Below are 14,675 nucleotides of genomic sequence, written 5' to 3' on the forward strand. Positions count from 1 at the left end.
ATCCAAGAGCACCAGAAAACCAAAGTTCCTCCGACTTGTGCTGAAAACAACGAGCAGGCCGTGACAATTTGCTCGCAACGCAGCTGGCACCGAATCCATCGAGCTCGGTATCTACAACACTGGCAACAAAACTGCCAAAGTCTTCTCCGCTAAAGGAGACTCGGGTTCCCTCGTCTGGCACATGAAGGACGGCAAAGCGCGCATAGTTGGCCAACTCCATTCTGGATGCAACAAGGGCGGCTTGACCAGCAACCATGTCACCTATTGCACCCTTGGCTGGTACTTGCTAGAGCAAATCAAAAAGGAGTTCAAGCACGCCGACTTCTACCGCACCACCTGGTAAGCTTGAGGGTTCCAATACAACAAACGTAACACTGGTTATGCATGACATGATGTATCAAAGGTAAAAGTGTTCTACTGTTTATCCATGTCCATTCCCTTATCCTTAAGTGTTCCTTGTTGACGCACTTATCGACCGTCTTTACCACTCCCAGTGTACAGTGCTGACGCACTTACACTCCGCCTATCTTCAATTATCCTCGATTCTCTGATACCTCTTCTGGCACACATGTTCGATTTGTTTCGACAGTTCCAGGACAGTGTTCCCACATAGACCTCTCAGCGGGGATACACTATCTGGCGACATGCTTAGCACCATCCTCGTTACGCCCAGTGATAATAAAACGTCGAGGACTCAACTTCCACAATGCTCTGCTTCTAGAACTGTCATACTTGAAATCACAAGGCAAGATACAAAAGTGATGACGCCATCAGATAATCATACCGAGAAAACCCGACGGAAACAAATCTCTATCCTCTCTTTCAATTCATTCCATATTTAATCTTGACATTCAACTATTTCAAGAACAAAAATGACGACTGAAATAGATGGAAAGGGCCAATACACTCCAGAAACATTCAAAATACTTCTCAAGAAACTTGTGCAGACACCAGAGCAGTTTCTACCAACAGACTGTGCGCAGTGCTTTCAGCATCTATGTGTACAGGGCACGACTGAAGCTCAGGCGAGTGGCATCCAATCGAATCCAAAGTAGGTTGCCAAGCTGATGCGGACTATAGGCTGGGTCGTTCTTAACTGCACTAACTCTTTCGAGTCTTGACGCTTCGCCAGAGATCGTTGCTGCTTGCGCATCCGTTCTTCGACAACATAGCGTTGCCGTCGATGACCTTGTAACAGGCTCTCATGACCATGATCCAGCTCATGGAATGTGGGACTACCGGGACTCTGACAAGGAAGGCGATGGTTATCTGGGCACCGTCGATATTGTGGGGACTGGAGGTGACGGCTGGGATACATATAATGTGTCGACCACAGCCGCTGTCGTAGCTGCCGGCGCTGGCGTCCGAGTGGCCAAGCACGGCTCCAAAGCCGCCACATCCACTTCGGGCTCTGCTGATCTTTTGCTCTCTCTCGATTGTCGGCTTTCGTTTCCTGTCTCGAAAGTGCACACCTTTCTCGATCACTCTCCTTTTCTCTTTCTTTTCGCGCCTCATTATCATCCATCACTAGCTCACATTGCGCCTATTCGAAGAAGTCTAAACTTTCGAACCATCTTCAACATCTTGGGGCCTCTCATCAATCCGTCAAAACCTCAACGAATGGTCTTGGGTGTTGCTAAAAAGGAATTGGGTGATACCTTTGCAGAAGTATTGAGATTGTTAAATGTAGAGAGGGCTCTAGTTGTTTGTGGAAAAGAAGGATTGGACGAAATTAGTCCGGAAGGCGAAACTTGGGTCAGTCGGTATCCACTTTCCAATGGTCATTGACTGATGAGATGGTAGACCTGGTGGCTGGAAAATGGACAAATCACAACCGGCTCCATCCATCCTACTCAAGATTTTGGCCTCCCTACCCATCCTCTGTCCTCTGTCCGAGGCGCTACACCAGACCTCAATGCTTTAACATTCACGTCTATTCTCAAATTAACTTCTCCGCCAGCACACTTGGCATACCCCGTCTCTCCGGATTCTCCATCTTACCCATCCATCCTTGATTATGTTCTTCTCAACTCTGCCGCTCTTTTGTATGTCTCAGGCAGAGTATCATCTTACAAGGAGGGTGTGACGCTGGCAAGAGAGAGCCTACAGAGTGGAGGTGCTTGGGCAGCGTTTGAAGGATTCAGAGATGCAAGTAGGAAAGCGATGGGTGAGTACGTGGATGTCACTGTTGTCGAGGATGATGGAGGTGTTGCAGCAAAGAATGGGGCTGTAAAGGCTTGGTTAAAGCTTAACCGATCAAAGGCTGATACGTCCACAAACGAGAGAAAACCTTGAACATTTTCATGAATCAGTATGGTGCCACACAAAATTCTATTGCTCATAAAAGTTATAAAGCGTTAAGAAAACAAGCATAATATTATATACTGAAGGTATATTATAAAATTCAATATCAACAGGTTTATACCATCATAGCAGTGGCATCGGAGGGCGCTCCTGCACTTCCCCATTCTTTTCTCCAGCCACCTTCAGCAGCAGTAGGTCTGTGAAGAACAGCTTCCTGTCGAGAATAAGAGAATCGCGACGTGGCTAATTCGCCATCTACAGCACGACGGTGGAACAGAGAAGTAGAGCGAGGGAGCAGGATGTGGTTGAATCGGAAATCCCAAATAGCAGCAAATGTCTTGCGATAGGCAATAAAAGCACAAAAAGTACCAACCAATGCACCGCCAACACAGTCGTACTGCGACATATTAATTAGATATGAGTTGTCCTTCACTTAAACAGAGAAAATGGCTTACCCAGTTGTGAAATTCATCGATAGTGAGGGACGCAGCAATCAAAGAAGCGCCGAGCAAGGGGGCAATTGTCAAAATCATCTTCCAGTATCTGGGCATATTATCAGTCTGTGATATCTTGTGAGCAGCATAATCTTACGCTGGTCTATGATCAGACATGACTTTGAGCTGAGAGTTGAAGTAGAAAAACAGGTAAACAAAACCTCTATGAGAATGTTAGTTGAATGCGATTCTTATGAACAAAGATCCTACTCACGCAAACGCCGCGGTTGAATGTCCAGACAGCCAGCTCTCGAGGGAATCATTGATGTCATTTTGATCACTTTATTAGAGTCTCAGCAAGTTGAATATTTTACTAGCCGATAATATCGACTTTGAGATATACACTCACCCGGTGCAGATTTCTCGAGTATACATTATCTGCGCAAAACCATTTCCCATGTGCTGCAGTTTACTCGGATCAGGATTACATGCAGCTATGGTGTTCCGGTAAGACAAACATCAACATTTTAATTATTGAATGACTTACCAAGGAAATGCGGCCTCAAGCCCCCAATCAACCACTTGTGAAAGACTTGAAATACCGCGGCGGTAATCAAAGACTCCAATAGACCCATCGTTGTACCCAAAAGCGCTTCAATAGAGCGGATCCTAATTTGGAAGAGCACAAAAAATACAAAGGGGACAAAGAATGCCAAAAGAGCGGCAGCGTAGATAGGAATGATGTTTTTCCTCATTGGGTAAGCAAATTGTGGGTAGGCAATGCTTCCATCAGTATTCTACGACAGTCAGGCGTATTCCCAACAGCAAAAAAAGCTCGTTTACATACATAAACTGGGAAACTTCTCGTCGGCGCCGGATCAGCCTCATACACGCCGAGACCGATTGCTCCCATGGCAGCCATGGTGATCAAATCCACCAGGTGAAGTCTCAACCATCTTACAAGGGAAAATCCTGCACCATAGGGTCTGCCCTTTCTTTCAACTGAGCCTGCGCCATTCTCGGCAGCAGAAATATTGTGCTGGTGCCCTACCGGTTCGACAGCAGGCTCTGGCCCATGGGCGATGTTTTGGCTTGGGACAGACATGGTGGCGTGACGTTGGAAAAGGTTGACGGCGTTATTTATACGGAAACTGGCTGAATCCGAATATGCCTTGTTCGTTCGAATTGAAAAAGGAAACGCAGAAGAATCAAAATTTTTAAAAGCAGATGCCTTCCTATTTATCCTTTTTTTTTTTGAATAGACATAAACATGGTCTCATTGGGATCCATCAATGACGTCACAACTGATTCCAGCTTCTCTGTCACCTTCTATTTGTACAACCCATTTACGACTATTATGTAAACAAATATTATGTTAAAATGTTTAATGGCTAATATATTTTTGTTTTGAATTATTATCATCGCAAAGAGAACCAGAGTGAATAAACTGAAGAGCTGATGGCTGGAGTGATAGTGCTGGCGCTTTTGCTGCTTTATTCCTAGTGACACCGAGTCACCCACTCCAAGCTATCTTATATTGTTCTTGGCTCTTCAACTCTGTCAATACGAGATTGCAGCCTTGTTTTTGACTGAAGAGATATAGAAACCGTACATAGCTCTTGACAAGGAACAATGGTAAAACAAAACAAAAAACACCTATGCAAGACCAGCCTCAACCATCTCCTTAAATCTCTGGACAATAGGAACCATGCCGCCCTCGTCAACGGTGAAACCGAGACTGAGGGGATATTCATTGTCGAATCGAGCGGGCCATGAGCCAACGATGCGACGATTGATAGGGTCATCCTAAGTATATCGTCAGCGAGACAGAAACAAACAAGCATATGGTGGACACTTGCCTTGAACTTGATCAGACTAAGAATTTCTTTACCAGCAACCTTTTCAAGCGCTTCAAGCTCTTCCCGGACAGTGACGGTAAACCCTGGGAGGTAGGCACTAATGAACGTGTAAGCATTTGTCTACATTCCGGTCGATGGTTTGAAAGTATTACCCACACTCTGGTATGGGGCAAGAACCTCTCAGCAGGGATATGCTTAGCAATAACAAAGTTTCTTATCGTCGTCTCGGGGCTAGCAACCCAAGCGGCCAATCCCAACTCTTTGCTGTCAAAAGAGTTGCCCACAGGGCAGATGGCCTCTTCACCATGGAGAGGCTCTCGTATAATACCAGAAATAAAAGCACTCGTGGCAGCGGATGGAGGGCCGGGTCTGACGACGATGGTCGGTAAGCGTAGGATGCGACCATCTATGAATCCTCGACGGCTGTACTCGTTGACCAAGAGTTCGGACGAGAGCTTTCCCATACCATAGGCACCTTCCGGGGTAGCGATGGTGTGGATATTCACAACATCAGGAAGAGGACCGCCGTAGACGGCAAGCGAGGATGTAAAGATAAACTTGACTGGTTGGCCTGAAGCAGGACGAACATGACGGGCGGCATCAAGCATCATTCGGATTGAGTCTATGTTAACCTTTATAGAATGCCATCAGAGTCGTGCCCTAGCCCAGCATCAGATATACCCACCTTGAGACCTAACTCGAAATTGTCTTCAGACCCTCTGCTCATAATACCATGGAAGCAATAAATTGTGTCAGGTACGCCAAACTCTGTGTTGAAGAGGGCATCAATCTCAGCCTTGCTGGTCAAGTCAGCTTTGCGGGTAATGGCATGTTGAGCATCCTTGGGAGTTTTGGGCTCAACAATGTCGGCAAGGATGAGGTGGACGTTGGGGGTGTTCTTGTCCTTGAGAAGTTCACTAGCAAGCTGCAGAACCACAAAATCAGCCAATCCAATTCAACCCAGAAACCTATAAAGCTTACGATACCACCGAGCCATCCACCGGCGCCAGTGATCAGGACAACATTCTTGTCAACAGTCATTTTCAATTCTCTTATCTCAGAATACAAGGGATACAGTGGTTACAAATTGTTTTCCAGAGATTGTGGAGAAAAAATGGTCGGGACAACAGATATATATAAAGAGAAACTATGTCGGCTTCTTCGGTCGGCTACATTCGGTTCACCGAATTCCATTCCGAACAGTATAGTAACGACAATAGAATCGCTGATAAACAAGCATTGAGAATAAAGAAAATCCGGATCTATGTCTGTCAAGCTGGACCTATTTTTTTGTCAAAACTTAGGGATACGGGTGAATGTATGAGACGCACTTGTAGGGTATCGGCACTTCGGACCGAATTGAAATATGCCGAAGAGTGATGGATAGGCGCAGATGATATTGTGAATAGGCATGCGGATGGCTGGCACGTCTAATTGTATAGCTCATAATCTATTCTCAGTGAAATCGGTATCATCGTTCTTACGCTTTCTCTTAGATGCTATACATATAACCAGGGTTGAATCCTTAATAAAGTGTCTGTTGAGACATATGTCACGTGACTTGTCGGATTGATGATGGATGGTTCAAGTTTCATGCAATAACGCTAATCTTTGAGTGTTGGGTATGGAAAATGATACAGTAGAAACAATGTTGTTCCATTTGCCGCAATGTCTATAGTATTATGTACAATTAGCATTCAGCATCTTTATGACACCAGCTTGTAGCGAAAAACACATCTTTCACACACATTATACGAGTACAACTCACAACCAGTGATCATTCGTACTCATCCCATGACGAATACCCAAGATCGGATATCCTTTCTTATAACCATCCCATTCGTAGAAGCATTTATGCAGATACGCCTCACTGCATTGTGTCAAAGTTGTTGTTTGCATTTGGCAAAAATTTGTCGAAATACGCTGACCAGCTTTCCCAATCAAATGTACTCAGCGGTAAGCTATCCAAAAAGCTTGAATCGAGCACACTAGACGCATTGTCAGCAGAGGCTGCAAACTATGAAATAACATTAGTGCTTATCGCAAATAAATGCAAGCAAGAAAAAACTCACTTGCGGCATGGTCTCTGGCTGTCCAAGTTCCCCCGAACCAAGATGGGGATTTACGTTCTGCATATTCTGCAGCACACCGCTTTGCATATCTACAACTTGGCCCAGATCATCTGTACGAGCCTGTTGAGGGTGTTGGAGTAAATGTGCCTGTATATCATCCTGAGGATCATGCGGCGCGTACTCTTGGTGTTTACCCAGCTCTTGTTTTTGAGATTCGGTATTGTGGAGCTCTGAAGCAAGCATAACATCCTCTTGGATCAATCCTGAAGTCATCTTTTCCTTTTCGTTCTGGGCGACGAAAATGCCACCACCGGGCCGTGAAGGATCCTTGACAAAAACCAGCTTGGATATTTCTTTGCGCGCACTTACCCCTGCTGTGGGGTTGCCAGATGGCTTCGCAAATGTATCCCTTCCGGAGGGACTGGTTTTGAGAGCAGCCTCATACAGAAGAGTCATTGTTTCGCAGGTCTTACGACGTATGCTCATTTGATCTACTCATCGTCAGAACTAGCATATCTCTGCCGTATTTAAATAAATTAAAAACTCACCAGGCTGAGTGATTGACTCCCATCTCGTAGCGGTCTCTTTGATCAGTTTTAGACTTTCAAGTGCCTCCGGTTCGCCTCTTCTGGCCCAAGTATGATACTGGATCAATGCACAGCTCGTCGCTGCATACGGGTAAATGAATACTGTATCAAGCGCGTCATCGTTAGCGTCAAGCCATTGGATGACTTCACGAGCCCAAACAGTAATCTTGGTCCATTGTGAAACGACCAGTCGGAATTGCAGATGAGGTGGGCATTCATATTCAAGCCTGAGAAAGACTCTCCAAAAGAGGAACTGTGTTGCAGCGAAACCCATGTGAAGGAGACCTGATTTACATTAATTTCAGTTTTTCAACGCGTAATATTAAGGCAAACTTACCGGAGACTGGAGAGCTGGTGATTCCTTTAAATTTAAGCTGCTCTGGTAATTTATCCATCCATTTATTCAAATCATCCAACAACTTGGTTAACTCTACATCTGTGGTATACTTGAGTCCCGTAGGACTGTAGATTGTTTTCAGTACTCTCCCCATCAAGATGGATAGCTTAAGGTGCTCTGAAAGAGCTATGTAGCTAGGCTCTATAGGCCACGAGGTTGGAGGTGCTTTAGGAAGAATTTCGTAAGAAGCTGGCAAAAGCACATCACAATCCAAAAGGTCAACCATAAGCGGTATACCAAGTGCGGCACCATACCACCTATCCATGATGACACACGTCGACCAGACTCTTCTGCGAAGTTCTATGAAAGCGAGATCTTGAGCAGATTCGGTCCGACGAGAAAGTTCTCGATGTAAGCCCAAATCCTGTGCCATCCTGATGGCAACGCCGGTGCGGATGAAGGCAGCGCTGGCAGTGGGTGCAATAGGTTGAGCATGAAGATCTCCAACCTGAGCAAGTAATAAAAGGGCTTGAACGTTCTCAAACCTCGCATTGCTCAACATGTCATTTGATCTCAACAGTCCATTGATTACACCTCGAACACCTGTGAACAGTTCTTTAGGAAACTGTCTTCTCGTCGCCCCAAGACCGCAAATCGAGTAGAGCAGTAATGGGCTTGGATTTGATTTGCTGGCAAACTCGGTTCTAGATATAATTGGAAACAGCGGAGCAATGTCGTTAAAGTAGGCATTGACCAAGAGAGACATTGTCTGAGCAGAGAGTACGGGTCTGTTGAGCCTGTTGTGCGCCTTGGTGGGATCATGTGGATCAGCATCGGCATAACCAGTTGCTGTTGGAGGAGCGTTCACTCTAATAAGCCCATTGCCATCTTCGAGTACTTCCCACGAATTGTGATGCCGTAGGTCATAAGCTTCGTTTTGTATAGGTGGGACACTGGTGTGCAAAAGGAATGATATTGACGTGGGCCCTTCTACGCGACTAGTTCCCTCGTTGTCTCTGTGGTCTCCCATATTTTCATAACTCGGTACATGACCCAAGAATTGATGCTTTGTTACCGATGACGGCGAGTATTCGCCTACAGCGTCAGGAATGGATATATCCGAGGCTGAATCGGTGTTGGTAAATCTAGTCCCACATGACTATGCACAAGACTCACCGGTATTTTTCTTCTTGAAACGAGTTTCAGTAATGGGCAAGAAGAATGTGCATTCTATCTCATTCGATTTACAGTTGGCACAAATCTGCTGCCCATACCTGCCCAAACTGGGATTAGACGGAAGGATATCACATCTAATTTTTTTCGTGCGCTGATCCATCGTCAACATGCAACATTACGACAATAGGAATGAAGTAACGTACGCAAGCGTCACAAGCTCTGCCTGTTTTCGGCCTCCTCCTTTTGTCATCATTGGCATCGTCATTCTTCTTTCGTTTTCGCCTCATCTTATTAGTACCGGCCGTTTCATCCGGAGGATCTTCCAATGAGTTTTGTTTGGACGGTCCAGCGCCAGGTGTAGATGTTAAATCTAACGGAGACGCAAATGTGCCGGATCCAGGGGACGGATTGGCCAGATTAGGATTAAACTGTAGCTGAGAGTCGGAAAGAGAAGAGCGATGAGATCGGTTTTGACTCGATGCAAAGGGCTTGGAAACAGCCGATGGTTCCATTGAAAGAAGGAGAGGCAGTGGAGGTGTCTTGGTCCCACCTGCTGCTTGTTTGTTTGCTGAACTGTCCGATTTCTGACCATGTAGGTCTGCCTTTTGAAATGGACTGTCTGCTTGCACCCAAGGCGGAACCCATCCATCTGGGTTGTTGTTGTAGCGTGACTGAGTCAAGCCTAAGGATTCTTCTACCTCAAACATAGTCCACCTATATGTCAGAAAACATAAAATAAAAGTAAAAAAATAATACAAATGAACAGTAGAGATATAAAATGAACTTGCAAATGAGGGTTATTGATTTACAAGGGCGAACTGAACAATGTTCAGTTCGTAAGGAAGATTCACCCTCCCTGTATGATTACGTAACGACTAATGATTATCACTTCCTTTTACCATTTCGTGTATCTGAATTTTTATGTCTATGTCATGTATCACGAATAAGCAAGCTGAAGCTCTGTTCTTCTGCAAACTATGCCAAAAGCGTCTCAGCTACACGAGTCTCTCAATATCTTGGACAAGAAACTAGCCAAAGCACTCCAGAATCACTCATCAGCTTTCAACCCTTAGCTCACCCACTTCCTCCTATCTTTAGGGCATGATATCTCGTTTCGGTCGTTGAAGATAGGATAAAAGGTATCCCACTCTGAAAAAAGCATTTGTACGTTGTCTACCAATAGTCCAGCTGAACAGCCAAGGCTTGAAATAGTGTTTATGACTTGCTCGCCCATGACATCCCTCTCCGCATCTACATGGCGATTAATGGGTGCATAATCGATGGTGTATTGACCCTATCCGTTTCCAGTCTCATCTTTCTAGCCTCTGGCATTGATTCAAGCCTTGCTGTCACAATGCTCTCCAACTTGAAAGAACTGACGTTGGCATTTCGTCAAACACGGGACCACAAGGATTGGAGGAGAAATTGCCAAAAGCTGTATGATATGATAGAGGAGGAGTCTTGTGAGCACCACATCCAGCTATCCCTGGCTGCTCTAAAGGGTTGCGACGTATTTCTAACGGTTATTCAGCTCACCTTTCTCCAACTTCGCGATGATGCTCCTTCGGAAAGGTACCAATGGAACTCTCTGACGATTCCTCTCACTGAGCTAGCCAGCAACCAAATGGCAACCCCTAACCGCCATGCAAACTCGCTATCAACCCAAGGCAGCTCAACTGCACATATCATGGTCGGAATACTGGGTAGGATTCCCAATCGGCGTAACCACTCGGTAGCCTGAGAGGAACAGCAACTCAACAGCCATGGATATGAGCGCAAAGAGCAAAAATCGTCATCCCAAATTCGTCAACTGTCTGAACCCAACGTTCGATCCTTTCCCTTTGCTTGGGTTCCTCCCTCTCAAGGGATGCCCATAACTCGGAGATCACCAAACTTCCATCTTCCCAATCGGATAGGTACTGATCATACACTTTATTCCACGTCTCTCGATTATCCGCCTCCCACAATGCCTTATGACCCGGTACATAGACGCTTCTCAGCTCGTTTGCGATAAAATCGGGCAGCAGCCGGTCCGCGTTATAAATGCTGCTGAAGATGTATAGAATAAAGACTGCACGGCGTTTCGCGGCAGCGACAATCCAGGACTCCCATGTTGGTTTGGTCCGTTCTATTTCGGCGGTACAGAAGAGACCCTTTCGACATGTCCGGAAGGCCAAATCCATGAGCGTTACCATGGTGTTTTCCGAGAAATCGCCGCGAAGGGAAAAGTATATTAGGATTGAATAAACAAGGTAAGCTTGAAAGGCGGACAGGAGGTCGTAGTCATGTTGATCTGGGCTCTTTCATCCCGTTAACACAGTGACGTCCAGACAAGGAGAGGTGCATACCTCACGAGCAAGCCTACTCATCTCCTCTCTAAGTGTACTCATCACTATCTCCTCGCTCCCAGGGACGGCGTGTTCCCACATACGTACCAGACTATAGCAGTTTGCTAGTGCGCGAGGCATCTCGTTCCCCTTCACCTGGGCGTGATGGATGATTGGGGGAACATGGCCGTCCTTCAGCATGTTGCGCGGATAAGTCCTCAGGATCCGCTTCATAAACTGTACAGTATAAGGAAGAACGATTTTTGGGATCTCAGTTTGCCCGAGCGTAGTCGCGATGTAAGGCCTTATCCATCGGGTGCGAATATCGTCTGCCTCAGAGGTGGGAGTCAGGTCGATCTCTCCAAAGTGGAGCTCGTTACTTCTGGAATTTCCTCTGGGAGACGGTCCCTGGGACTGCTGGACCGGCGGACACCAGATGGTATTGTCAACCGGCGACCTACTAGGAGCCGACAGAGAAAGTGGCGTCTGTAATGCTGCTGAAGCAGCGAGTGGGCCCGTAAGAAAAGACACGTTGAGATAATCTGAGCGTCCGGGTTCTACTTCTGGGCCTCCCTGTGCTGGATGCGAATCTGGTTGCTCCTCTGCTGAAGCCGTCGTCTCATAGACGCAGTTTCGGTCTGTCAATCTGCACCGCGAGCATCCGGGTTTTTCTAGACTGCATCGGACTTTGGACGTCGCGCAGCTTCTGCAGGCTTTTCTGCGTGGAGGACGAGGTTTCTTTCTGGACGTCGTTGGCGTCGCCATGGCTCGCGGTTCCGCACAGTCAATGTATTATTTAGCTGATGAGTGAATCGCAAATTCAAGAAAAGCAATATCCAGACAGTTCCCGGAAAGATATTCCATTGGGTCATCGCCACGGAGAGAGTCGTCATGCCAGTGCCACCAATCGGGATGCAAGCTCGGAATTCCGAGATCGACTCTATGATATCAAACGTATGGTGTAGGTTTGGGAAGATTATCATGGCTATGTCTCTGGTTGTCCAGGATATAGCACTCGCATTCGCAGCCCTATCCTATGGATAGTTTTTGTATCCCAAGATTTATTGGCTGCCCGACTCATTGTCTGGCGGCTTGGTGGTCTCTGGCCGTTACTGAGTAGCATGCTTTCGTGCCACATTAGAAAGGTTGCTTTGCGCGGATTTCCGATATCTCTAGGAAGTGAAGTCGCGTTCAAGCTGCCTGAAGCGGCAGACTCCTCGGAGTCGTGACCGGCTTCGGCGCGCTGTCCACACGTATTTAAAGCCATCGACGCACGAAGAGAGAACGAGAGTATCGTGTCCTATCAAACTTTGACCATGGAGAGCCTCAACATTTTGCTCCGTGACAGCGTATTCGGTCGGTTGCTCAACACTGCGTCCAAGAGCCGATTTTTCTCTTACAATGGATCTACAAGCCTCAAAGATGAAGAAGACCCAAGCCAAGACCCTCAGCGGATCATAGTAGGCTTCCTTGGCCCGGATGATCCAGACATTCCTCAAAACTGGCCCACACTGGCCAGGACGGTCGCTGGGCTCAATGTAATGCTCTTGAACTTCAGCTTCTATGCAGCATCGGCAGTTTTTACGCCGAGTATTTCGGGTCTCGAAGAAGCATTTGGAGCTACCACTGCTGAGGGCACACTGGGGCTTTCGCTCTTTGTTATTGCGTACGGAATTGGGCCTCTAGTGGTATGTCTGCGCTTCAAGAAGACCATCGGTATAAGGATTGTACTAACCATGCATGTTGCCAGCTTTCTCCTCTGTCAAGCCTGTCGATACTCGGGCGTTCGCCGGTCTATGTTCTTGGCTGCTTTGCTTTCTGCTTGCTCAACATCGGAACGGCGCTGGCAAAAAATCTACAAACCGTTTTAGTCCTGCGCTTTTTGGGTGGCCTCATCGGAAGCACACCTATCAGCGTCGGCGGCGCCTCGCTGATGGAAATTTACAGGCCAACTGAGGTTCCCTATGCCATTGCATTGTACGCCGTTAGCGGAGTATGTGGGCCTATTCTGGGACCGATTCTTGGAACCCTTGTAATAAAGCGTTGGAGAACCTGGACAGCAACGCTCTGGCTCCTTTCCGGCATCACGGCTCTCACGACCGTATCTACTTTCTTCTTTTTACCAGAGACGTTATCCTCGAATATCCTTCTACGACGAGCAAAGCGCCTTCGCGCGCAGACGGGCAACCCTGCCTACCAGAGTGAAGCTGAAATCCAATCACCCAACGAAAATTTCGCTGTACGCATTGTCAAGGAGATGTGCAACGATCTCAAACTTGTCTGTCTGGATCCAGTCATTCTATTTGTTAATCTGCACACCATGCTCGTTTACGGTGTCCTGTACCTTTGGTTTGAGTTCTTCCCATTCGGCAAGTAGAGCTCTCCTCGATGCATTTTGCCCACGTTATACTGACAGAGTGATCCTATAGTCTTTGACGGCATTTATCATTTCTCCGCAATCCAACAAGGCCGTGAGATTCTCTCAGCTGACTTTGCACAAAAGGCTGTGCTAACAACGATTTTCTCCAGTTGCCTTCTTCGGTATCCTCGTCGGAGCATTGGTTTCCGTCGTTGCATACGTTCTGTGGTTATACATTTCCTACCAGCCACGACTGGCAAATGCAAATGTCGTTGTCGAGCCAGAGGCTCGCCTGGTCCCTGGACAGATAGGGGCTGTTTGTATTCCAATTTGTCTTTTCATCTTTGCATGGACATCCCGAGCAAGGTAAGCTGGCCACTTGAGTCAATTAATTCTAGCAGGAGAGTTCTAACCTCCTACACACAGCGTACACTGGATCGTCCCAATCATCGGAACAGCATTCTTTGCGCCAGGCTTTTACCTCACCTTTCAATCCATCCTCAATTACCTAGGCGAATCCTATCCACGCCATGTGGCAAGCGTATTTGCTGGCAACACTTTCTTCCGAAGCTCATTTGGAGGAGCACTGCCGCTGGCTGCGCCACGCATGTTAGATTCACTTGGAATTGGATGGGCCTCGAGCATACTGGGGTTCATCTCTGTTGCCATGGTGCCCTTACCTTTTATTTTGCAACGAGTGAGTCGGCTGCCAGGGCTGCATTCCGCTGGGTTAAACTAGGTATAGCATGGTTTGCTAATATGTATAATATAGTACGGCAAGAGGCTGCGCTATTGGAGCCCATTTGCGAACTAACCAACACATCTCAAGGCCTGTCGCTATTAACAAAGATCGGTAGTGCTATATATATATATATATATTGCATGTATATATAAGAATAGACAAAGTAAATTGTTTCAAGAGCGAATACAGTAATCAGGTGATCTAGTAGATAGATCACTGCTCTTTTACATTGACGGCCAGGACCCATGACATCCCAAACTTGGCCTCGGAGAGCACATGGATCTCTCGTGTTACAGTTACTGGTATAACCGCGGAGTTCAGGAGGAGTCTGAGACGAGGAAGTTTGAGTGTATAGTTTACCTAGTACTATTAGTTCTTCTTTATCTTTATCTCGATGCAAGTCCTGGGATATAACTTACTCAGGCCTGCCGTTGAATAGATACATAACAAAGAAAAACCAAACACGCAGGCCCTAGAA

General features: G+C 46.6%; 6 protein-coding genes across 6 annotated transcripts; 2 read left to right on the forward strand and 4 right to left on the reverse strand.

The window, feature by feature from the left end:
- Positions 1–872: 872 nt before the first annotated feature.
- Positions 873–2,295, forward strand: L203_104853 (anthranilate phosphoribosyltransferase; the record flags this gene model as incomplete). The annotated part of the gene is made up of 3 exons (XM_066214227.1): positions 873–1,025; positions 1,081–1,755; positions 1,804–2,295. The coding sequence occupies 3 exons, from the start codon at positions 873–875 to the stop codon at positions 2,293–2,295; spliced, it is 1,320 nt and encodes a 439-aa protein (XP_066070324.1).
- A 124-nt stretch (positions 2,296–2,419) lies between these two features.
- Positions 2,420–3,843, reverse strand: L203_104854 (uncharacterized protein; the record flags this gene model as incomplete). The annotated part of the gene is made up of 7 exons (XM_066214228.1): positions 2,420–2,701; positions 2,760–2,847; positions 2,896–2,961; positions 3,013–3,078; positions 3,148–3,232; positions 3,286–3,535; positions 3,586–3,843. 7 exons carry the CDS (start codon positions 3,841–3,843, stop codon positions 2,420–2,422), a joined length of 1,095 nt encoding a protein of 364 aa, XP_066070325.1.
- A 551-nt stretch (positions 3,844–4,394) lies between these two features.
- Positions 4,395–5,638, reverse strand: L203_104855 (uncharacterized protein; the record flags this gene model as incomplete). The annotated part of the gene is made up of 5 exons (XM_066214229.1): positions 4,395–4,544; positions 4,598–4,694; positions 4,754–5,229; positions 5,283–5,522; positions 5,579–5,638. The coding sequence occupies 5 exons, from the start codon at positions 5,636–5,638 to the stop codon at positions 4,395–4,397; spliced, it is 1,023 nt and encodes a 340-aa protein (XP_066070326.1).
- Positions 5,639–6,464: 826 nt separating this feature from the next.
- On the reverse strand, positions 6,465–9,476 carry L203_104856 (uncharacterized protein; the record flags this gene model as incomplete). The annotated part of the gene is made up of 6 exons (XM_066214230.1): positions 6,465–6,614; positions 6,670–7,160; positions 7,218–7,541; positions 7,594–8,718; positions 8,770–8,920; positions 8,973–9,476. 6 exons carry the CDS (start codon positions 9,474–9,476, stop codon positions 6,465–6,467), a joined length of 2,745 nt encoding a protein of 914 aa, XP_066070327.1.
- Positions 9,477–10,523: 1,047 nt separating this feature from the next.
- On the reverse strand, positions 10,524–11,861 carry L203_104857 (uncharacterized protein; the record flags this gene model as incomplete). Its single annotated transcript, XM_066214231.1, has 2 exons — positions 10,524–11,069; positions 11,118–11,861. 2 exons carry the CDS (start codon positions 11,859–11,861, stop codon positions 10,524–10,526), a joined length of 1,290 nt encoding a protein of 429 aa, XP_066070328.1.
- A 551-nt stretch (positions 11,862–12,412) lies between these two features.
- On the forward strand, positions 12,413–14,269 carry L203_104858 (uncharacterized protein; the record flags this gene model as incomplete). Its single annotated transcript, XM_066214232.1, has 6 exons — positions 12,413–12,784; positions 12,847–13,465; positions 13,526–13,567; positions 13,626–13,821; positions 13,882–14,152; positions 14,228–14,269. The coding sequence occupies 6 exons, from the start codon at positions 12,413–12,415 to the stop codon at positions 14,267–14,269; spliced, it is 1,542 nt and encodes a 513-aa protein (XP_066070329.1).
- Between the last annotated feature and the right edge of the window lie 406 nt (positions 14,270–14,675).

This window comes from Cryptococcus depauperatus, chromosome 6 (assembly GCF_001720195.1).
Source record: "Cryptococcus depauperatus CBS 7841 chromosome 6, complete sequence".
NCBI lineage: Eukaryota > Fungi > Basidiomycota > Tremellomycetes > Tremellales > Cryptococcaceae > Cryptococcus > Cryptococcus depauperatus.